This window comes from Varroa jacobsoni, unplaced genomic scaffold (genome assembly GCF_002532875.2).
Source record: "Varroa jacobsoni isolate VJ856 unplaced genomic scaffold, vjacob_1.0 scaffold_176, whole genome shotgun sequence".
NCBI classification, from domain to species: Eukaryota; Metazoa; Arthropoda; class Arachnida; order Mesostigmata; family Varroidae; genus Varroa; species Varroa jacobsoni.
In genome coordinates this window covers 62,894-88,319 of record NW_019213078.1, presented here as the reverse complement: position 1 = coordinate 88,319, position 25,426 = coordinate 62,894, and the positions used below count along the sequence as shown (strand labels likewise).

At 39.5% G+C, this 25,426-nt stretch overlaps 2 protein-coding genes across 3 annotated transcripts in view; both read left to right on the top strand.

Annotated features, from left to right (window-relative positions):
• The window catches only part of LOC111271588 (uncharacterized), a 7,423-nt gene extending 2,478 nt beyond the window's left edge, over window positions 1-4,945 (top strand). The window contains exons 3-5 of one of the 2 annotated variants that reach the window (XM_022852487.2): window positions 504-597; window positions 4,279-4,437; window positions 4,621-4,945. In XM_022852487.2, the coding sequence (XP_022708222.1) occupies window positions 504-597; window positions 4,279-4,437; window positions 4,621-4,664 (297 nt within the window). In that variant the 3' untranslated portion in view covers window positions 4,665-4,945. Of the gene's footprint in view, window positions 1-503; window positions 598-2,125; window positions 2,250-4,278; window positions 4,438-4,620 lie in introns of those variants that run through there. The other variant, XM_022852496.2, reaches the window with a different exon arrangement.
• Window positions 4,946-5,895: 950 nt separating this feature from the next.
• LOC111271606 (carboxypeptidase B) lies at window positions 5,896-20,114 on the top strand. The gene is made up of 9 exons (XM_022852536.2): window positions 5,896-7,040; window positions 8,827-9,063; window positions 11,215-11,314; window positions 12,192-12,293; window positions 12,936-13,148; window positions 13,299-13,395; window positions 14,400-14,545; window positions 15,519-15,660; window positions 19,577-20,114. The coding sequence occupies exons 1-9, from the start codon at window positions 6,847-6,849 to the stop codon at window positions 19,801-19,803; spliced, it is 1,458 nt and encodes a 485-aa protein (XP_022708271.1). The 5' UTR covers window positions 5,896-6,846; the 3' UTR covers window positions 19,804-20,114.
• The last annotated feature ends 5,312 nt before the right edge of the window (window positions 20,115-25,426 follow it).

The following is a 25,426-nucleotide window of genomic DNA, read 5'->3' as shown; positions in this document are numbered from 1 at the left end:
TATAGCATACTATCTAATGTCGATGATCTCGAAAGCGGTATGAACGATTTTGGTAATCTCTGATGGGTGAGTTTGTCTCGATGGGGAGTCACTATAAGGCAAATGACGGGCTTGGCAAAAGATCGGGTTTGTGCCAAAAAAAAAACAGAACCTTTCTGACAGTGTTTTAGTACCCTTAGAACGCACTGACTACAGGCAGAATGGTGACAGCCAAAAGCTTCGTATGCTGTTATATCTACGCGGCTGAATAGCACCACTTAGATATTGTTCCACCCATTACAAATGAACACTGAGAAATTGATGCTACAGCCTTCTAAGCCAGCCTAACCCATTATAGAAGAAAGTCGTAAAAAAATAAAATCTAAGCTATATTTTTTCACTATGAACGTGTTAGGTTGTTGAGATGGGTGGGTTTCAGCAGTTTTCATTTTATGTTTCGCATTGTGTTTCCTAAAGGAGATACGCCCAGATAAATTTAACTTGGCGCTTTTCTTTCTGAGCAGGCTAAAATTCCCAAACATGCGCCCCGTAGCAATGTTAAGCTTGAGTTGTACCTGTCAGCCAAAGACGTGAACAGAATCAAGGAGCTCGTAACAGGTAAGCTAGAATTCTCCTTCTTGTATTAATTTAAAATTAACATGGGCCATTAGACACAAAACGAATGAATATATGAACATTCTAGTTACAAAAACCGCCACCGTTCACTTGTTCCTACCAATAAAAACAAATTAAGCAAACGAAGCCCGCCCAACTCGCAGTCTATTCTGGCAGCAGGATCTATAGACGCATAGGAACAACTCATGCGGAAAATTAAGTCTTTGTAGGGTTATTCAATATTTTCCTCAATACCACACAATAAGGAGAGTGCGAGACACTTCACCAACGATGGAGTGAGCCGGACACCAGGATCATAAGCACAGAATGCCAAGTACGATTTCTAAATGGAAATCAGTGTCTTTAGTCAAATTCAGTAAACACCTAACCAGCAGCTTGCCCTACAATTGCTTTTTGTTTTTTATACTTACCCTGTTTGCGTAATGTAAATATTCAAAACAGACTCTCGCAGGGTCATATACATCTTTGCAAAGTGAATGTAGATGCTTAGCAGATTGAATTTTTATAATATATATATATGGAAACCCAATTGGACGAGAGGCATAATTCTCGTTTCTAGAGCTCGAGGGTTAAAAGCAAACATATGTTCCCGTTCGTCTGGCCAGTCCGTGTCAATCGCCCCAACGTTGACTATAGGCATGTACTCGATTTAATTAATTATACAACATTAGTACCCTGAAAAATATTGCGTGCGGGATCTAACTAAAAATAATAGGACACAACCATTACTTGCGATTGAACCGTTGCTTTTTTTGCAATATAAGAACTGGATTTAGGCGTAATCGGCTGGATACATTGAGGCATTGGCGTTCGATTTGACATTAGAACGAGTGGGCTTGTTTCTGAGGGTCGTTATGCGTCTTGCATATCGTTATATGTATACTATAGCCACACAAGTGTGTTCTCCAACTTTTTCCCAAACTTTTATGCGGTCACTTCTGGTCAGAAGTTCTAGGCTCAAGAGCCTACCATAGGTTCTTCAGACTGAATTCAAGTATATGAAATGAGCTGTTTCCGGTGGTCGTAGTCGTACAAGTCGCTTCGTAGAAGGTGCGTTACTCTGAAGTTAGGATCGAAAATTTCGAGTAAAACGCTTCGCCCATGCGAGAACCTTGCATCGATAATGAAGCAATAGCCGTTATAATGTAATCGTTTTTGAGCTTTTCTCTTATAGTTTTGCCTTAAACATATTGCGTTAGCTCTGAGCACTATCCGACAAACAATTTTAAGCATGTTACTTGACATTTTTCACCGCTATGTCAGACGATTACAGTCATTTTTGTGATGCTAAAAATTACCTTTTAGGCATCGTTCAGTTAGTCTCATAACAATCTAAATTTTTATATGCTTGTCATAGGTGAGGTGCTTACTTGAATTTAAATAGCAGACACCACTATGGCAACAACATCAAAGATATCATCCATAACATTTGTCGATTTCTCAACATTTCACCGGTATCACACCACTAATGTGGACTGGAATGAATGTTCGCTTTACCGTTCCATTGTAGACGCCGACTGCGAAGGCTCTGCCGAAATCGAGAGGACACTCTCTAAGACGTTAGCCAACGGAAAGGCGACTCCGGTCGACAAGATACCCACGTCCTGGTACTAGGACAGCCAGGCTAATAACAGGTATGTGTGGTCCCCGTTCCGTCTGGAGACATCTTTCCCAGCCTACCTACAGTATTCTGGAGCAATTTGTGCTTTTCGACAGGTGCAACACCAATAGTTCCGGTTTAGCGGATACATATAATAGATATATAATGGATTGATCTTAAGCTTCCTGTGGCGTTCTTGAATCGAACTTAATAATTTTTTTTTGCGATTCATCTTCTTGCATGCCACTTTTATTCTTGTCTATATGACCCATCGATCTGTTCCAGGCTGAAACGTGGATCACACGTTACCATCAGTGTTGTATGTGGGTCAAGCAAGTTTATTTTAGCTATATAGAAAAATCAAGAATGAACGTAAATAATCACCTTCTGTCCGCATTGTTCCCTCCGTGAGAACACCTCATGGATAGTCTTTAGTACAATATTATGGCATAAAAATATTGACACTTCTTTAGTAACTATGTCCCATTGCGCATGATGTAGGGGAGAGAACAGCTGTTTATTTTCACTAGCCACTTTAGAATACAACAAGTAAATGTCATTAATAGAAGTTCAGTGGAATCCAGATTTCGTATCATTTTTTTTTCATAGAAGACATGGAACAGGACAAATCCCCTGAGTTCAGCCATTGTTTTCATCACGTCTGACACGATTTTTATGTAAAACGTTTGCCTTTACAACGAAATAAAGTCGACTATACTGGACTGGCACCCAAGTGTGCATTTAACTGACCGTATGCCGTAACACCTTTCGTTATACATGGCATAGCGTTAAATGATAAGTGTCGGCATCTACTCTCTCTGATCTGTGCGGAAATCAGACCAGGGTCGGCGTGAGCAGAGCTTTACGGAACTCAAATGTCGCATGAAGCAATAATGAACCAGTGTAGCTTTTCCATTTGCCAGTAAATACCTCAATTAACTGCTTGTAAGACTCAGTGATTCCAAAATGTTGAAGGGCTGTTTCTCTCAGCAAATGTCATCTATAGCGGTTGATCAGCAAGAAATGATGCCATTTTTAAAACGGTGCAACATCTCGCGACATTTTTTTGTACGTAAAATGCATTATTTACACAATTTCAGGTCTGAGACCGTTCACTCTCATATTAGCATTCGGGTTTTGCGCAGACAAACAGTAGTGAGTTAGGGAAAAAATTTTTAGATTGGCTAGAAAAAAAGATTTAGAAATGATTTACAAATTTGAGTTTAGTCTTGAAACTACAGCGGCGTAGACGCCTTGCTATACATCCTTTGTACTTGGTAAGGGTTCTGCTACGAGAAACACTGCAACCTATTGGTTTGAAGAACCGGGGGAAGAAATTTCGAACTCCTATACAGATTCCCTAGAAGACTTCTTGTGCACATGCTTAACAAAGAGTTGAAAACTCTAGTAAAAGGCGGCCAATCTCGAGGTACCCCTATGCTAATACTTAGTATTTCTGTAAATAGTACAAGTGTTCACCTCAACGAAATGAATGAGGTAAAGAAGTAGACAAATGGCTACTGCGTGATTCGAGGGAAGATAAAAATAGAGACGCTTACTTTGATTTCTTTGGGCTTTCAGTGATTCATTCTTATCCCGAATTGTGACTTATAATTAAAAATTGATTTTTTTTTTGGAATTATATCAGTGTGTGAATGCAATTGAATCGGCAGAACAACGCCCTAAAGCAAATGTATAGTCGCCGATGCTTATAACTGTCTGTTCGGCGCTCCAAGGTAGGTGTTAGTGCTTTCTATAACTTCGCGAGTCCTGTGGCATCTATACAGCTCTACATGTATATATATATATATATATATATATATATATATCGTACTACCAACAACTGTAAGATTGGAAAAAAAGACTAGGGAGCTAGGATCAGTAAATAGAGGTGTACTGCAAGAATTTCGGTAGTGAAAATGCAGAGGTTACGATTGCATGCTTTCTGTAGTCTATATAGTCAATAACAAATGAACTAAGCCGAAAAAAACAGGTCCCGAAAACTTCGAACTCACTACATCACCTTTTAAACCAAATGACTTTTGTTAACTTTCGTATTTCAGAGCAACTGTGTGACAGCGTATTTTCCCTTGAATCTCTCCTGTCGATTATTTTGAGCCGACTCTATGAACGAGAGGAATCGCCAGACGATCAGCTGGACTCCGTTGAAATGTTCGGAAACGTCAATTCATTTTGGCTTATCCCTCTGCTTGCGATTGCCGGTAATCTCAATAGGATTTGTCTGATAATAAACAATATCGTCTCCTTCATGCATAGAACGTTGTCATTAGGGCGACTATAGCTGGCTGCAAGCGAGCTTTGTCCAAATAACCTTCTCATACTCTTCCGTTATTCTTCCATTAGTCGGTTATGGATGATTATTGAATGCTCTTCGGCATTTTCAGGAACTGTATTTTTCAACATTTACAATCGAAAAGTAACAGCGTAAAGCTATTACGGAGCCGTTTTAATGAAAAAGATCAATCCTTGACTCGTCACGACTGATCTGAGAGCGTCTGAAGTTCGACCAAGCGATCACCGCGGTGTTACACAGCTGCCTGCCTGCCTGCCCAAGGCGTTATTGATTACTCGATAAGAGCAAGTTATCCGTCTAAATAATGAATGAATACTATGTAGGAAATAAAAACATGTTATTCACCATTCCTATGAGCTACTGATGTATGGGCTATTAAAAGCGAAATAAATTGCTAAGATTATGGTTACTTTGAATTCCGCCCGCCGGCCTGGAGTTTTCTTTAACACGTACTTATATATGATAGAACCAGTCAGTCATTTATAAAACCATTGTTCTCTAAATAAAAATTATACCTGGTAGGCACGCCTTATACTTTTGTTTCAACGAAACTTAACAAGTATATTGTTTACACATGATGATTGTGAACAAGCAGAATGGCTGCCATAGGAACAGCTAATAGCCGCAAAAAACATGGACCTATGGTCAAATAAATGCTAAATCGGATTTAGATAGATATTCGTGTGTTTTCATTGTTTTTTTTTTTTTATTTTTTAAAACCATTCAGGCTACATCGGATAAAATGAACTGATCGTAACACCGGTACTACTAGAATTGAAGATCCAAAAATGAAAAACTCTGTATACGTTTGGGAGATGTCATCTTAGCTTTTATCACAGAAAACTATGAGATCTAAGCCACAAGGTTGCGTAGATAATTAAACAGACGAACCGAACGTACAATATTTAAGGCTATCGTACTAGCTAGGGGCAAAGAAATCTGAAAACATGCGAGATAATTTGTCTTTTATTTAATTAGTAAGCTGTGTATCCTTCATCAGATGCTAATGTTGGCATGTTTTGCCCCCCTGAATCATCTATACATTCGTTAGATGTCTTCAATTAAACATAGACACTTCGTTTTGTACCGGAAGGGGCCAGTTGTGTTTAGCAATACTCACCTAAAACCGAAGGTGAAAGCTCGAAGCATTTAGGTGTTGTCACAATAGGAAAACTCAAATTTCGCTATCTTCCAGGAAGTGCACTGCTTTTATAAGCCTTAATGTGTCGTCCATTTTTCTGTCCACCTAGCTTTCCCCATCCTTCTTCTGCTTTGTCATAATTAACCGCGCTAAAATTTCGAAATAACCCAAACTACTAAAAAAACGACACAAATTTGTTTCTTTTTTTAAACTCCGTTACGAGATTTTATGTTTTTTTTGTTCGATTTCATTTGCGTATTAACACATTTTTTTTCCAATTTCCCATGTTAGCGTCGCCTACGTTTGACTGTACGCTGCTACAGTTGTTGTATCTAATGGATGCTGGTAGTCGACTTCATTGAAAGCTATTACGAACTTGAACGAATAAGATGAAAACGCGTAGAAAACAGTGAGACGACTTTTGTAGCAGAGGCGACAGCGCTGATCCAATCTTTAGATGCAGAAGGGACATAGAAGAAGCCGCTGGCATTAGCATCAGTCGTAGCGACGTTGGATTCACGTGCTATCGTGAAGACAATTCTGCCAGTCTTGAAGAAACAAGTATCTATGGCGCGACATCATAACGTAACGGACGAGATAACAGCAACGGCGAAAGCAGCAGCAGCAGCAGCAGCAGGAAGAGAGGATCATGATGCTTACCCAGGGTGGACCTGGGCGAGGAAGACACGTGACAAGTGGGAACGTTTTGCCAGTGAGAAACCATGGGTCGCGACACAGCGAGCTTGCACGACCGCTTGTGCGCTCTTTGGCCGATGAGCAAGTTGGCCGAACGTGTTGTTAAGCCCGTAGCGAGACTGTGCAGAAGTAGCAGTAGTAAATTGATGTAATATGAGGAAGATTGGAGCCGTCGAACGAAAACTGAAAGCGGTCTTTCCTGTTAGGGCTATCAGCCACGGTGCGTTTGCCATAGCGAGGGAAAGGCCGAACAAGAAGCAGAAAATCCCGTTGGAAGATGACAAACAGCAAGAAATACAAACGAAGCTCAAAGCTTGCTAGGAATCCCCTTTTCGCTCTGTCGATCGATGATGCGTTAGAAATTAGTAATAACTGGCTCCAAACATAATTTCTACTCGACTTTATACTATACGGCGACGCCTATAGAGTGACTGAATTTTACAGTTGGTGTTCGTCGGATTGCACTGGGATCTGGCCAAGATGCGGGCAGTGTCTGCGGCATCGTTCGGGCTGACGATACTGTGTTTCGGTGCCCTGGCGGTCGACGACTACCACGAGTCTTTGGGGTCTCGATGTGCTGTGAGTGATCAAGATAGAGAGTGCATAGTAGAAACAGAGCAAGTAGTATTGCAAAGCGAGCAGGATCCTTGCAACGAAGTTGTTCGATACCGTGGGTAAGTAATTAAGGAAGGGCGGTTGAATGTCGAGGACATGTTGATTTCCGTAGAGCTATGAAGTTCCGTAGTTAATATCATAGCTGTATGTACATCTTCGGACTACAATATTCGGATGAACCTATTGAATTCGAAAAATAAGACTATATAAACGTTCCGTCTGGAGCACCGTTAATGAGTCAGACAGATGTCGTAATAGAATGACTTCAGTCGCTGAACTTGCAGGGGAAGAACGATATCGGAGCTGATCTCATTTTGAAATTAAACCAACAATTAGTTCGAAAATTGTCTTTCATTTTTTCGTCGTTATATACCTACCTAAATACTGTTCCGTTGAAAGAGGAAAGTACCAATTTGTATTGGTGTAATATAATAAGAAATATCTTTTTTGTATATAGGCAGCCTTGCTTCACATCACCCAAGCAAGCGGCGCCCTTAAATCAATGGATGATTTAGATAGGAAATCCGTTGTACCATCCCGATGGCAATTACCTTTGTCCTATGTGACAGGCCCCGTTGCGCTAACGGTGTTTGTTCACGCTGGCGTCCTGCGTTAGATCTCAGTACTATGATGCAGATCTTCATCGCAAACTTGACACAGCGCATTTATATATCATGTATATCTCGTGCGTAGTATTTCTGCATAAATCAGTGCCAATACTGAGCCTCCTGTGCCGTTGCCGTAGATGAATTGGCCGTCATCGTAAAATCTCTGTTGTTGTTATACCTAGCGAAACTCATTTCTTCCCATGTCGAATAGATGGCTTCTGGCCACGTTCGATGCCCAAATAGTGTTAACTTGGACATGGCTATCCATTCTTCGATGACTGAACCCGTATTTGTTATCATTTATATAGTTTCTTTAGCTTTGTAGCTTTCTTTCGCCACGTTGGGGTCCTTTGCCGAATATTGTTGATGAAGTTTGTCAGAAATACTGCATTAAGATTCAGTGACCAGAAGCGGCGATGCGAAAGAATATCTTCGTTGCTGGATATGAATACAGCCTTCCAATATACGCTGGATATCTAAGAACTACTCTATAGAACCTAAGCGTACCGTTGTTTGAGTATGGCGCTCGATGTTTCGGTCTGTATCTTTTCGTGTTTCAAGCAGGAAATATAGTCTTGGATTAGGGTCATTTTTACAGAGATCACTGCATGGTCTCTTATCGCTCATGCTTTCCTTAGGACTTGTAAGGCTTTACCGGTTCTAACCAAAAAGATTTATACCGCAATTTTGACATACTACACGTAAGTCTAAATCTGTGCCCCGCTTCCGTAGTAACATTCAGACTATTAGCCCTTATATAATAAGCAATATGATTACAGTTATCAAAAAAAGGCTCATATAATGTTTATCTGGCTTCTGCTAATGCCTGTGTTCATGTTTTCGATCAGGTGCTCCGATAGCGTGAAGCAAGGCACAGGTCCATTCTCTGCTCGGACCTGCAACCGCTTCTGTTACTGATCAAAATGTATATTATAGAGACTTCGTTCCCTGTTGCATTTAAATTAATTCTTATTTTCCTACAAATTCTATGCTTTGTTAAATGCGTCCTAGAATTTTAGAAAATTTCCTCTGCGTGAGAGCAGATGTCTCATATGAAAAAAAAAAGGACAATTATAACAAATTTAACGGAATCTGATTTTACACCCAGCTCGTTGTCAGTACAATAGAAGCCGGTCAAGTTATCATGTAGAGTCACCTAACGACTCAAACATAGTCCATTAAACCGAATGTAAAAGTGAATGTGTTTTCTACCTGTGTGTGGCGGCACAATTTATAGCCATCGATTACTTCGGATGAAGATCGGTTCCGAACAGCAGCTACAGAAGTTACTCGCACTCTGGCAGATGTGGTCGGAACGGGCTGATGGATCGAGATCTGTCGATTTCTGGGATGAACCGCGTCTGACTGGACAAGAGATCACTATACGTATTGCACCGGCCACGTTGAAGACAATCACTAAAACGTTACGCTCTGCGAATATCACCTTCTCAACACTAACCAACGACTTACAAACGTAGGTCACACAGTATCCATGACAAGTTGATTGAAACGGTAACCAACATTGAAAAAAACCAACGACATATCTTTGATATAACAAATTCGTAACAAGAAGAAAACGTGGGGACTACCATTTTGCTTGCCATTAAACGTTCCAACTAGACTAGTATAGAGGTAGACAGGAACGAGGTCATAAATACGATGCCCGCATAGATTCGTGTGTGCAGTTGCAGCTTTCATCAAAACCTAAGGGTACAAATGCTTTTTGTTACAAGTTGTTGGATAAAGACCTTTAAAACTGCAAAGTTACTACGTGTTATTATGAAATTCATTAAAACTGCTCAAGCATTGTACAGCATAGTAGAAAAAAAAAAGTATGATAATCATCAATCAGTGTGACGATAAACGCATCAAGTAAGTATAATATGCAGAATAAACTTTAATTTTGTTTGTAAGAAATGCTTCATAACCTTGATTGTAAATCAAGAAGTAATAATAGATTAACTATAGGAAATTCACATTCATGTATTATTGATCTAAACTCTCATTGATCGATTGTTCTCTGCTCTATAAATCTCTATTTTAGGAAAGTTTCCCGAAGTGAATGAGTTTGACAGATATTCAGTCGAAGGCTGTTGGACGTCCAGACTAACTTTGTCGTCTTACCCAAATCTGGAATGACACCCCACAATTTTGAATGCGTTTCACACTTTTCACGGGGGGGGGGGGGGGGGGGTATGCTTCCTATACGGCATCTAGAAGTCCTTATTCGAGTTCCGTCAGCGTTTTCTGAAGAAAGATATGTTAAACAACCCCGTTGTTCATACTCTAGCTTAGTCGTGCGCTGCCGTACAGACACCTATTCCCTTTTAGTATCGTAATGAAGGTCAAGAGTACTATATGGTTGCGAATGCAAAACGCTTGCCATAAGGACCTCAGTCCATCTTAAGTTGTACTCGTTAAAGTTGCCAGTTGTCTCCGTGGCCCGTGGCGGAACATACAAACTGACCCTGACGAGATCTTTATGAGGTTGAGGATTTTTGCACGACTCATGATTATTGCTTGGCAATGACACGCAATGCAATTGACGCTGCTACTGCTACTTCGTTCCTCTTGCTGCCAGAACGCAGGTGGCTTATATTGGTGCACACTATACCGGTTTATATTTCACTGTGGTGTGTATATATCGTTGTGAAACTCGCCACTCAGCTTTTTCTGCGGGGTTTGACTGCAGTCATCATACTGGAGCTAGTCTATACACGTATGTTGTCGGATATAAGGAAATTAAAAGCAAGCATTATTTTCTGTGGGGAGCAGCTATAAAAGCGTTACAAAATTAGCATTTAATCCAACAAGAATTGTTAAAATGAAACGTCTGCACCCCGGTCATTGTACCATCCACTTTACCCCAGAAAGAGCTGTTAATCGTAAACAGCCGTCATGACAATGTCCTAACTAGCTTAGGTATCTACCTATTCATTTCGATAAACCTTCAGACCATAGTCTCCGCTCCTAGAGAGCAGCCCAATGGGCCGGTCAGATCTGACACTTTGAGCTGAATCGAATCTGATTAGTTGATCGAAAATTGCTGTTGTTGTAAGACAGCCGTCTTAGTAAGGATACTATCAAAGGTATAAACATCTATTTTGATAACAGCATTTCTCTATCTCAATTTGTAAGTTTACCACGCAAAAAAGAATGTAAATATAAATTTTCATTAATTACAAGTGGAGCAACATCAGGGATTCAGGGAGCAGGAATGATCGATCAATATGAAGATACAAGAAAAAAACATGCTTCCATTAGTTACCGTAAAAACTTATGAAATCGCGATGATTGGTAACCAGTTATATTTTTAGTAAGCTAACAAGCAATAAACTGTAACATAGTATCATTTCAAAATACACTATCATTCACGATACAAGATTCCAAATTGACAAATGTTTGGACATCAAATGTTTCTAACTCAGGCGTATTCGACATATTTTCAACGCGCTCAATTTAGTTCACACAAAAAATGTATTTTTTTGAAATTTCGCGGGTTCATTTGTTAGTAGCGGAAAGTGTCCTCATATCCTTATATAACAATGTTCTTATATCGGCCCCCTCGATATTAGGGAACGTTCAACCCATCAAAATGCGTCATGCACGCTGAATCTACTTTCAGATGGATCGATAAAGAAGCCAGGGAGAATATCGCAGATGAGGATGGATTGGGAGCTCGCGATGGGACCTTTCAGCTCGGCATGTACCACACTCTAAAGGAGGTACGTTTTCAGCTCAAGCATAGAGCAGATTGCGCCGAGTATGGACCGCGTATTGGTCTGGATGGTTACAAATGCTGGAATATAGCGGAAAAAATAATAAAAATGATAGTCACCTAGTTTTCTCTTGTCCGGCAGAGAGTCTCATCGAAGCACGATTGTTTTAATAATTCAATTATTTGTATGAAGTTTGCCATACGAAGCATTTCAATCCAAAAACGAGATGAGATCGTTATCTAATGGCTCATTCGACTAATGGTAACGATATCAAATGTGATCACTTTAACACAGTTTGTTTTTTTCTTAAGAGTCGCTATTGCCAAACGTGTAGTCCGCCGTTGAAGAGAAATGAATCTCTGTGTGAGAGTTGAACAAGTAATGGTTTAAAATTTCGATAAATTGTGCGCGGTTTGATAGAACTCTACGGATTTCTCAGGAGTGCATAAGTCGTAAAAGGACTCTGAAGAAGTTTCGACTCGTCCTGCGAGTAGCACTTGGAACTGTAGCCAGTTTTCCTGAATGCAAATTTACCGGGGTCCGTGCAGGCATTCTGTTGATTACCACCGTCTGTGGTAGCAATACGTCAATATTAAATTCGAACGATTTAATCATTGTGCCTACGCTGGTTCCGGCTTCTAACAATATCATTCATACTTGCACAATGGCGATTGCAGCTGATACTCTGCTTTAAATACTGCCAAGCAGAAATTGGTTAGATTGTCTATTTTTCTGATAAATGGTACATTAAAACATTGGAATTAGTCGAAAATCGGCAAATAGTCAGAAGATCTTCACGTATTGATGAAATCAACGTCCTACACTTCGAAGTGTAACTTTGATGCACTATGGTTATAAGCGATCCTGTGGTTGTATATTTCAGATCAATGAATCCCTTGTAATGCTTCATCAGAAACATTCTAATAATACAAAATTGCTTGTCTTGGGAGATACATCAGAGGGGCGTTTGATCACAGGCATTCGGGTAAGTCGCGACTCGGACTGTTATCAGCTGCATCCGTAGGATGATTTCGTGCGGATCTCTATACAGATATTAGTCGGCCTATGAGTAGCAAAAAATGCCGTGTTTCTATGGGCATTAGATTTTTAACCCCACTATTCAGTATGCTGTCCCTGTTTCTCTCTGTTGTTAAAACAAGTTTGTGGTCTATCAAATATCGATCTCGACGATTTACTAGCTCGTGTTTTTCTACTGGAAAAACTCTAGCAATGAAGATGTGCAACACTGGTAGAATTCAGGTATGTTCTTATATCTGCTTGTTGTATTGTTGTCAACATTTCAAAGAAGGTAAAAAAAAGTTGCAGTTTTAAGCTTAGTAAACAACGAAAAACTAAGTTAATACCGCAACTAATCCGATCTGCTTGATCATATCAAATATTAATTAGACAATGGTTTGGCATAACTGTATTCAATCACATCCTAACCTTGCTCCGTTTACCGAATCGGCCACCCAGAGATCGATGATGATTTCCAGTACACACAAAGCTGAATGTCAGAATAGCTAACGTTAAAATGAATCGATAGTAGTTGTCATACGTCGACCGTTACCTGTTTGATCTCGCTGCGACACTCAAACGAAATACCGTGACCTCAATGGCCAAACAGATCGGAACGGGTTCGGCTGATCGTCCAGCGATTTTCGTCGATGGCGGTATGCATGCCAGAGAATGGATCTCTCCCGCAACCATTATGTATCTGACGCATCGACTTCTCGAAGATCAAGCGGATAAGCCAAGCACCGAAGGAATGACCGACAAGATCGACTGGTACATCTTTCCTGTGATCAACCCTGATGGATATGAATATTCTTGGAATTCGGTAAGAAGTAGAAACTTCGACAGAGTCATTTGCACTCACTAGAGTGGAATCATTTCGAGTTCATAGCCCATAATCAATCACTTTTCAACCAAGCAGTTATATGACAATACAGAGTTAGGTCAATACGATGTGTGTCACTTCTTTCTTTAGAATCGACTATGGAGGAAAAACAGGAGGAAAACAATGCGCTTCACTCGCTTCTGTCGAGGTGTTGACCCCAATCGAAACTTCGGAGTTCAATTTGGCAGTAAGTACAGACTCAAGAGCATCGCAGATGCTCCAAGTTCCAGTTATTACTTGTGGCATGAAAGAACTCCTGCTTAAAGCTTGCAACCGTGAAAAATAATGAGCAGAAACTTTTTCTTTATTCAAGTGAACTACTTTTGCAGGAGTTTTTTTCTCATATACTTTTATACAACTGTCGAAATCATCTTCCGAGTCGTTCAGCTATAGCTTCTGGTGCCCTTTAAGTATCACAATTGATCCAATGAGAACATCGAATGTGCCACGAAAACGTCGAATTTTGACGTTATGTTCCTATTGCTATGATTATGTATAACGATGTGGTACTATGCCAACCAGGCTAGTCACAGCAAGGAGCCTAGATGTTCCTTAAAAACCTCTAGGGTTGGGGGGTGATGGACAGTTCAGCAGTTAATTTGATTTATCTGGTCAGTGTGTTGCACGTTGAGTAACGTGTTGTGAGCTTGCTGGCCAAAGAGTTCAAAGCTCAGAGATTACATCCAGTTTCAAGGGTTAAACATTTATTGGAATACTAATCAAAGACTGCATATAAAAGAGAAAATAAAGCCCCATAAGTTATGGCATGTTTATAATACTTTTACGTACATTAAAAATTTGATTCGTCTAAAATGAAAAAGCTGACACGCCGAGTGCCTCATCGGAGCTCGCCGGCTAAATTGTTAAGGCCGGTTATTATCTATCGGCCAACAAACGTGTAAAGCTAACTTTCAAGTCAATGCTTATTTGTTTTTTGGATATATTCACTACTGAGTCACTGTGCAAAAGTGAAAAGACTTATAAACACCTATAGTAGAACCATATTTTTTTAGCCGTTAGTTTAAAGCTTAAAATGAAGACAGAGTCCAGATTTATTTCAGATCCTTGTAACGATTGGTTATCCTATTAAAGTAGGAACATTTTGCAAACATAATGCACATATACGTATCTGGCGCGGTTGCTTCTGCCGAATTTTAGATAAGCCTGTTGTTGTTGTGTGGCTATTTACAGAACGAGGCTCAAGTGCTAATCCGTGCGCAGAGAATTACGGTGGTACATCAGCCTTCTCTGAGAAGGAGTCACAGGCTGTGAGAAATGGTGTGACACGTCTCAGAGACCGTCTGATCGTTTACTTGAACGTTCACTCGTATTCCCAGGTGGTACATCGATAGAACTCGTAATGGTGTTCACGTATTTTTCTTATCGTCGCAGAAAATATATCACAGCACAGTTGGAAAATATGTCTTAGTCAATTGGACACGAAGAAACGCGAAACAAACGTTTGCCGAATCTCAACTTATACAAGATTGCCTTACGCAAATGATTTAGGTCGTGATCGTTTATAGTAATATGAATAAATTAAACACTTATAGTGTCCGCAAGAAAGTCCGCTGGGCTGAAATTGTATCTATTTGGAGAAGGTATTCCTGAGCAACTTATCTCTTTCAAGACCGAGAGGCGTCTTGCCTCTGAAACCTACTTGAGATAATATTGGCTAGGAATAATCACAAAGTTAACGTCATAGTAAAAGCAGGGAAGATAAACTTAATAGTACAACTTAATTGGCATCATTCATAATCTCCTTTTAATACGGTATATGCATTTTTTGTACTTCTAAAAATCGAGCCCAACCAAAAGTGCGGTTAAATTTAAAGGTTAAAAACATTATAGTAGGCCACAAAGTATTGTTTTCGTTCGTGACATTTCGATGCAGATAGAGACAAGGCCATATTTAACTACGCATGCATATACATTGTCTCGTTTAGTGAAACATGAACCTAATTGCTATCTCCGTTGACGACAACTTCTGTGCTTGTACCAGAAATTCCCATAATCTCGAAAGGAATATAGGAAATAACCGCTATAAGGCGTCTAGTCCTTCTCGGAACGCCCTCACCGAGACTCAGTCGCATGTTTTGCGTTTTGATCAACGTTTTGAAGAAAATCTACGTTTTGATATTATCGTGAGGAATTATTATCGTGACCCTGTTCGTCAGCCTTTCGTACGGGCTGAAATCCTACTATGAAAGGGATTTGTTTTTATTCCGTGGTGCCGATAAATGTGTAAAGCTGGTGCTGTGCTTATGCATCGTTATCAAAAAAAATATTGACTTTTTTCTATTTTCTCAGGTTGTCATGTCACCGTACGGGTACACAAAAGTAAAGCCAGAATCCTTCGACGAACAGGCAGCTGCGATGATGGCATTTGTTGACGGACTTAAAACACAGTTTAATGCCACTTTCCGTTACGGAACCGCAGCCAACACGATGTGTAAGTGTGTACATTGATGAAGTTAGCTCATTTACATCTCAGTACCTATGTTATACCTTTAGGTTTAACGGAAACACATTTATCGGCTAAAAGATTGGAGCAATTGAAGTTTATTTCAATATTGTAGAACAAGACGAGGCTACATAGAGTGAGCTCTGACAATAATGCCTTGCGTGTTATGCTGATGCATCTCTTAGATTCATGTGCGACTGAAAGGAGCTGTAATTAGAAGCACATCATTTTTTTTTGGACCCAATTTCAATGTACAGAATTGTATAGAATAGTTAAGTATTTCTTTACGTCAGTGGAACCAAAAACCTATGAAATACTTAGTTGATTTTTCCTGTCGTATGTAATGCTGAAAATATGTTTTTTAGAAAAAGCCAAATTGTTTTTACATAATAAATGTCGAAATATTAACCTATATTAACTACTTTTATTATATGGAAGCGTGCTATGAATTTGGGTGGAGCAATATATTTTACAGACAATAAAGCAGAATATAACCAACTGGCAATAGTTTTGCTATTTTGTGATGTTCAACTAAGAAAATATGTCAGCGTCTGGGTATTGAAATAATTTTTCTTTTCGTTTCTTTACACCAAATCATTGCTTCACGAAGTGCCCTACATTTACACGCAGCTTCACACTCAGACCAGATCGGTTCCAAGTTTAGTCGAAAAATGCATTATCATATGACCCTTCTGTCCTTCGTTACGCCACCTCGTGAAGGGTATATAAGGCTGGCGTTTCTCGAAGATTACTGAAGTTATATAAGCCGCTGTTGAGCTTTGTCCTTACTCTCTCTCGCTCTCTCTCATGTATATATATATATATACTTCTCGTCTAATCTCATTATTCCCGGATCATGCTCAATCAGCTTAAAGTCATAAATACCGGAGGATTTAATGTCGAGTTCGTCACATCTGGTCTGCTTATACTTACATAAATATTATCCAATTCACGAAATAGTTCTGAACAAGCTAGTATGTGTCAACATTAAGCTTCAGTGACTTCTGGACCTTAATTCTCAAACGATTTCTTCGCACATGATCCTATCTATGCGTATGTATTTTTGACTATACGAGCTTAAACACATTCTATAAATGTTATTATATAAAGGTTCCGATTATTGATTTTTGACTACCTGACTGTTGTTGGAATCCTTTAAGCAAGCCTTCATAAATGTTCTTGTTAATTTTATAACGTAAAAGTATTTTATATATGTAAAATAAAGGCCAATATGATTTACTTACGCAATTGGAAATTCGTTGCGAAATAACAGCTATCGTATGGCCACTAGTGGCATGGTAGAGAAAAATCGACTACTACCGCGACTGCGGCCGGCCATATATGATTCAGAAATAGCTATTTGCAAAAATGTGCCTATTTAGCTGTGAAGGGAAATTTTAAATATGAGAAACCTTTAGAACATGAATGATCGCGTACTTGATGCCGTCAGTGACGTCGGACCGGCCCGATACTCTTGTAGAACTTCGAATTCGTTTAGCGTTGACCGAAAAACAAGTTTCTCTACATGATAAATAATTTCCATTATTATCATTATTGATGTCGTATCTGCACGTTCGATGCACGTAAGAAAAACAGTGTGCTTAATGGATAGATGTGCATATGTATGATCTGAAACAGAGATGGACACTTGTTTTCTATTTGGCCGAAGTTACACTGTATTTTCTGTTGCTCGGAGTTTAGATGTTTTTGCGATCTTACGTGCGATTTGTTTTAGTATTCGATAATGTCCATCAGTGGGTCACGCCACAAAGGTTGCGCGGCGCGTATTTCATTTTTGTCCACTTTCCAATCAATCGTTTACTTGTTATGTGTTGGCATTAAGTGAGTGATTGAGCGTACGATATCGTTTATTCCAAGTTTCGTTACACAGAAAAAGAAACATCGCTCAATATAAGGTTATTTCCTTGAACTCGATTTGGTCGGCCATGATGGTAATCTTAATAAAATATGGTTGTTAACATGACCACAATTATTGATCGAACAACCCCAACGGCCTGTATTTGATCGAAGGGGCTTAGTACATAGGATCCTCTAGTTTTGTATGTTTTAGTATGTGCACGGCTTGATTCGTTAAACTATATCGTAGTTTAAGGCAGCATAGTACGCTGATTGAATAAGCTCTTGGTTTTGTAGTATAATTGTTGCATTTATTGCTATTTCTAGAACTCGTCACCGGAGAAACATATAAGTAAACCAGCTTGCAGATATGAACAGATAAAAGACCTAAACGCATCTAACTTCCTGATCGAACATCCCTATCTAGGGATCATTATTTTATTATATTATAAACGGGAAATATGCCTTCCTATTTTTCACAGATCCTCTAGCGATTTAAGCCTTGAATCCTGGTACGAAAGAATTATGATAATTGCCATAGCACAAGGCCGCAAGCAGCTTTTGCGAACGCTTTGACTCACCCTAAAGCTTTATGAAGCACTTTAAAAAAGTTCTTTTATAGCACCACTTAAGAAATTCTCATTTCGTAAACTATCTAAAGGGTCTGTGGGAAGCATCCGTATATTGCTATTCATAGGAATAACTGAACCTCCTCTCCATAACCTTACCGTCCTGCCTATTTTTATATCAGATCTGCTTGGTATGTACCTCTTACAATCAACCAACTAAAACAGATATTCCCAGCAAAAGCCAACAGGCCGTAAAAAGATCTTCCATGCGTTCGCAGCTGCGGCGACGTAGGCATGATTACGAAATTCGATTTTGCTATCTAAAATTCAACAGTGACCATGCTAGATGGCTTAAATAAGAGCAGTAGTTACTTGGTCCATGATAATAAAGCGTCTCGGGTGACAGAAATGAGCGAGAAGGATGCTCAACAGTAAACATACCCCAGGGCTAAGTTAAGAATCATCTTGATGCCAAATTTCTTCACGGAAGATTATAGGCATCGTCCAACTTCCGATCCACTATGTCTACTTGCGGTACTTCTTTACTCTCTTACTGAAACCGGTTACAAGTATGGCCTTTTTGATCAATTTCGGATACTTTTCATGCGCGAAGATAGCCTCTCAGTAATTTTTGTGGCCTAAAGAACATCTCTACATGTAGTAAGGAATTACTTAAGTATTGGTTTACACGGCTAAGTACCAAAACAGCAAAAAGTATGACAATGCTACGTCACGAAACTAGACTACCTCACGCTTATTTGAGCCAATTGCGTTTCCCCTGCATTCGTACGCAATTCTCACCAGGTGCCGCCACTGAATTATCCCTGGGGAGCGTCTGCTCGACAGTTCTTGTGATGTCCATGGCTTACTTCTTCCGTAATACACTTACCGAACTGTCATTCGGATGCATATCTCCATTAAAAATGTATAGAGTTTATGGGTAAATTCTATACCGCCATTCACTGCCTATACCTTACTTTTCACTCAGACGTTTCAAACGGCAACTTCACTAATTGAGATCCGAATTCGAAAAGAAACAATTGGGCATTGGCATTCAGATAAGCTGCGGATAACTTTCAAGCCTTTGCGTTTCGGCCGGAAAAAGTTCCAATCACTGTTCACTCAAAAAGTATATTTACGCCTTGATCATTACATACGCCATATACATGTAATATTTTCTTTTATATAGTAGTTAATATACAGGATTTTGATCTTGTTTTGGAATAGAAAAAAAATCGCTACGAAGATTAAGTATACTCTATGTTCATGTGGGAGAAGTTGGTTTAGTCTGGCGATGTTCTTTTACAGTAGGTTCAACTTGAAACAATGGCATTGACTATATTAGTTCTATGTAGCTTAAATCGTTCATAGTCATTGCATAGGCGATTTTACGTGTGAATGAGCACACTTTTATGTTTACCACATGTTGTTATCGATTACGATTTCGATTAGTTATTGTGCTTTTTGTCGGTTTACAGATCACACGTCTGGTGCTGCCATCGACTGGGTACACGACTCAGCTAAGGTCAAGTATGCAATGGTTATAGAGCTTAGGGACAAAGGCCAATTTGGTTTCATTTTGCCTAACGAATTCATCATCCCATCTGGCATGGAACTGGTGCAGGGCTTCCGCCATCTTATTGACCACCTCGAAAGACGGGGCGAGGTAGCTGTCAAACACGTCACCGATACGGCGGCTTGGTAGCGATGAATAAGGCAGCTGACGATTTAGGACCGGGCAACAACGGAACACTAGAGAATCCCGTCAGACCCAGTGATCGGACGGTGTGGAATAGACGCGTATGACGACGAAATGGGCAAATTTTGAAAATTGACTTTAAAAATTGAATTTATGGCTTGCAGTGGTTAGTTATCCGCTCTGTAAACCTACTTTTAACAGGATCTTTATATAGAGAATGGGCATAATGTACATCATACGACCTGGTTTGTATATAGCACATAGCATGTACGTGCGTGAAAAAATCATTAATATACCGTATCTGTGCTCGTTGGTTACTGCATCTTGTAGTGATTTTATGAAACCTACATTGTAGACTCGACTTCTGAGTTCTGGAAATACTTGTTTATCACTGTAAGCTGTTTCTTTTTTAACAGCAGGCCTCTTTATGACGGCATAATATTATGCTGCATCTTCACTCCTACCTCACTTAGTGTTGCGCAACTTCTTCATTCCGCTGCGGTCCGTTAACAGTCGCTTTCTAGAAATAACATGTTTTTTTTGTTGTCACTTTACCTGACTGATCATGTCTGAGATTAGTTATTTTTGGGTCGTCAAATACGTTCTACTTTAAATCAAGTGGCATAAAATAGGAGTTTGTTCTTTTTCATAGCATCCCGTGTAAATTTCCTATTATTCGTTGTTTTCATTCGCTTATAGAAGCTTTTTCTTAATTGATTAAACCTATTATATTTAAACAATAAACCTAGCAAATTCTTTTGTCTTTGTTTTGCTGGTAGCATGTAGTCGAACGAACTTGAACCTTCTCGCACGAGAATCTCTGTTTATCGTCTTCCTAGCGAGCTTCTGGAGTGTTTTCTACAATATGTTGTCAGATTACCAAGAAAACCAAAAGAATTCAGGAAAAATATATTATATAATACAAAATCGACTAAGAATGGATTTTATCGTTTTTCTACCCAAATTCGACCCGACGTTACCTTTGCTTTTAGTCCATTTTTGAAGTGTTTCTGTTTCAAATTTCTCAACCTTCATAAGCATCGAGATCATTTAGATAGTATATCTAACTGAATACAAACACAAAATTGACCGAAGCCGTTTGCTACGACCACCTCATACAACCGGTTAAGGTGCAGACGCTTAAAGCTAAAAAAAGGCAAAGTTGATAGCTTTGTGTATCGAAAAACCTATTTTGTATTGGCTTAAGGACTAAGCGCTTTAAACATAACGAAACACTAACATCAAAATAAATGTTATTTTGTTTCAGTAGTGACCTTTAATGAGTAGTTGCGGCTGGACGGAAAAAGCAAATGGTTTCCTTGCTTGTTTGAATGTTCGCGCGGTGTTTCCAGTTAGCTTATCCGTTAGTTGTTTAGCTGCGTGACATATTGGTATTGCTTCTTAGCAGATGACACTCTAACAATCAATATAGTGCTGGAAGCATTATAGACAGAGTTCGTCAGTAAATGCACGCCACCTTGGTTAGCTAGTAAGCCTGATAAAGGAATATGCGTAAATTCGAGTTGGACGGCAAAGCTATGTATAAGATGTAACCAGGGTTTAATTCGGCAATTAGGTCAAAATTTACAGTGAAAATTCCCATTATATATAACAAATTCTACATAAGAGATATTTTTTATTGTAATCTATGAGTAACTATTTGGCTGTCAAAGTGGCCTTCTTTTTCTTTTAACTACATGTTTTCAGAAGAACTGTCTTTGACTTATGTCAGTACTTGTTACCATCAACTTCTGTTTTAAACCAAGTGTAACATAACGTTGAAAATTAAAAAGCAGGCTAGCCTGGCTTTCGGGATATATCTATATTATTATTTACAAATCCCCTTATTATTTCCTAGCCACATATGCCTATAGATCCAAAAATATACATAGAATTTTTTGGCTTGACTTCTTTTTCACTAGGAGCGCAACTATTGCTATTGCCCAGAGAGATTACGAGTGTCGTCCTGTTAAACTGATCCGTTCAACACTACCCTGTTTCGCCGAGATTTCTTTCCGCAGACATGAGGCCGGTCAAAGAAAGGCCAGTTTCAACCCGTCCATCTCGTACAGTTATCTGTCTATCGGACAAGCTCATATCTCACTTCATCATATTGTCTTGAACGTTTACCCGAGAGCGCAATGTATGTTCAATGCCAAGCAAATGATCCTTGGAAGGCAAATGGAAAAGGAAACGGACGCCAGTAATGACCTGTCTATCTGATGCTTTCTGAGTTGGCTTTCTCGCCAGAAACCAAATGAGATCCTTGATTATTAAGCATATCCGGGCCTCGCTTGGGTGATCTGAAAACGAACAAATCATCTTCCTCCGATTAGATGACTAGCAATACATTGTTGCAATAGATTACGCATCCGCGCTAGTTTTCGTTCGCAGATCTTTCTTTCACTCCACCTTTTTTCAACGTGTTCCGAGGATCTTCCTTCATGTAATTATAGAGCTGGTCACGCGAATAAACTTAGGACATCAAAAGGGGTGATCATTTGCATGCAGTCTAAAGCTGGAACACCAGACCATCTTTGCGGCCACAGTAAGAACGCTTTTGAAAGTTCAAGAAGCCGGGAAGTAGACAACAAGGTACGATTTCCAATCTTTATATGGCTTACCTCAAATAATTAATCCTATAAGCACTGTAAGACAGAGTTTTTCCTGCACATATTAATTCAATATTGTTCGATTCCTTATAATAATATTAAAGACTAGGCTTCCTAAATTGATTAGTTTATATAGAAATCGATTTGACGCCCAAGTGATTTACTGCGTTTATTTAAACGTTCCTTTATTTAAGTTACTACAGCTATGATATAGGATTTTGTAGCTTTAATAGGTGCGCTTCAGTGTTAAGTTTTTCTAACGATTTGTGTGATAAAGTGCTAAATACTTTTTAATAAAAACAAAGCTCATACGAACTCTCACTACTCATTGAGCACTGACTGCCCCTAGCTCTTTTACTACGAGTACGATTATGTTCTACCTATCGGACACCACGATACACGTTACTGGGAAGCGCCGACCATCGAAACAAATATGACAGTACAAGCTTTTCCAAGAAGATGCCGAAAGCGATGTACATTTTGGAAACAATTCGGAGACTCGGTAGCTTAACAAGTGAATATGACTTATCGACGTAACAATCAATCTCACAGAGTCTAGGCCTATTCTCCATTTGTTTTCGCCATATGAAATATCATCGTAAAACCGAGTCCCCAGGTACGCCCTGTCAATATCTTTCTTTTATACCTCCTTGAGTACGGTGTTTCGTAAAAAGGACGCTGTACTAATCCAACGCCTTACTGCTAACAGGTCTGTAGCCAGGGGTGTCTGTTTTATCTGATAGAAATATCGCGCTCTCTACCGTTGCGAACTGTCGCGCTGTAGTATATAGCCGGTACCGAGCTGGCAATAACTATGCCGGGTAATGCGTGAGTTACTTTAATCTAAAGTTCTTTTCTCTTTTGGCTACTTGTTCTAAAGTTCAATTTAATATGTTGACTATTGACTGAAGAACACAAATGGCGCAGATAGATACGCTTATCTTCATCGTAGTAATATTAACCAGTTACTAGTTATCAATCTACAACACGTTGTGCCGCGACAATTTATTGGGGGTGTGACTTGTTGACAATTTTTTTGATGCACCATTAATGCAATGGTATTTGCAAGAAGCCGTTACCCCACTAATTCCTAGACAGTTGGTCCTACAGAGGAAACAAAAAACCGAACTTGTCATTTAACATCAATAGCTCGCGCGGATGGTCTGATTCATTCCGGTCGTTTCCTCTTCGAGGTGTCGGGCACGTACTAGAGCGGAAATCGAGACAAGATGAGAACCACTTAACGATGGAATCTTTGGGTTGAAAGCGTGACCAAATCCACACTCACAAGCTAGTTTGCTCACTTTTCTATTTGCATGCGGAAAAAGAACGAGATGATATAATGTAGCACAGCTTTTTTTATAGACGTATAGGCCCTTGAGCAGCACAGAGAGGTCGAATAGGAAATGCTCCTGCTGCTGTTATTCGAGCGCAATTTGCAATCGGACAAAGACGTATGGCACGGTGAAGCCAGTGCAATTTTATTTTTCGCTGAGAGACGACAACGAAGCTTTTTTTATTCGTTCAAAACAATATAATTCGATATATATTCTTCCGACTCACACACATGGACGACCTTTGACGTCTCAGTGCCACCCAAGCGTCGGAGCTACAGGCGCGCAAACCTCACCCGTTGAGTGAATACGCTGACGCAGAATAAGGACAATGTTATAGAATGTGTAGTTCAGAATTGATTTTTCCAGTATTCCTGATTTTTTAGAAGTTAACGAACAAAGCCATGTGCTCGATTTACTTACTATAAACTTTTTCGGTAAAATTCTATTACTATGATTAATATATGGTTAACGATTAACTTTAAACTATTCCAAAAAAACGTTTACTTTTTATTAGTCTTTGTTCTTTCTCGAGTTGATTCATAAAGGTGTATACATTCGAGAAGTATAACAGCTATAAACAATATCAAGGTCAAAGAGACAAAGCACCAAAACGTCCACTCCTGTTTAGTAATTACCTCTGGTTTTAAAGCGTATTCCTTTATTATATAACTTAGGTCAGTTTTTTTACAACCGAGATGTCGAGTCAAAATTAGCCGTCGCTTAATCAGAACTTATACGTCTGGTAACGACCCAGTGGCTTTAAATGAAACGCTCAGGGGCTTGTTCATTCATTTCATGTGTTGCTCAAATGTAGGCAGTGCCCACTCATTTTCGGCTAGCATGATGGTACGTTACGATAACGACCCCCTTGTATACTCAAATTACGTCTGCTTAGTAAAGTACGTCACCTTGAGCTGTTACCTCGCTAATGATAAGTTGTCGTCTGGCCAAGAAACTGCATTCGCAGTTGGTCAGACCCACCGAACCCTAACCCTGTTTGAAGGACTCATGCAGTCAGTCGGTGCTCCAACAAATAGCCTCAAATAAATTTAATAAAATAGCTCCGATCTTCAATGTTGATTCCGCAGCATTAAAGCGAGGTATTTAATTTTTGCACTGGTTTCTGTACCTCGACACAGATATCGGCAAATATGTTCCAGCTGCTGACAGACGATGTGATATATAAAATAGACGTTATTGTAGGCGTATGATTTTAGTGTAGATGGATTTGAGAAAATCCAGCAACCACAATTCGTGCTAATATCTCGTAATATACAGTTGGCGTGTTTTATTTAAGCGACTAACGCTACCGTTTTCAGAGCTGAACAACTAAGTAATGGTCTTCAAATGAGCTTGACTGCTTTATGTGTTTTCTGGTGACTTTTCGTATTTTCGTTCATAAAATATTGAAGTGGGAAGAAGATGTATACGACGCGAAACTGCTTAAATGTTTCATTTTTCCCAGCATGCAGTCGCGTACGCAGAAACGGAGGGAAAGCTTTTCGTTGTCGTCACGAAAAATCCGCATTAGGTATCAAAAACGGCATTCGACAAAGCGGGCAAATCGTGTGGCTATTTTCTACGAACTTCAAAAGATTCGTTCGCTTTCGCGATTTTCCTTAGAGCAGATTAAAAAACCGTGGGCTCCTGATGCTGAAAACGACGCCGATTCGAAGTGAC

Coding starts and splice junctions, on each gene's coding strand:
- LOC111271606 (XM_022852536.2), top strand. CDS start 6,847: ATGCGGGCAGTGTCTGCGGCATCGTTCGGGCTGACGATACTGTGTTTC. Junction 14,546..15,518: donor ACGTTCACTCGTATTCCCAG/GTGGTACATCGA, acceptor CTATTTTCTCAG/GTTGTCATGTCACCGTACGG. Junction 15,661..19,576: donor AACCGCAGCCAACACGATGT/GTAAGTGTGTAC, acceptor GTCGGTTTACAG/ATCACACGTCTGGTGCTGCC.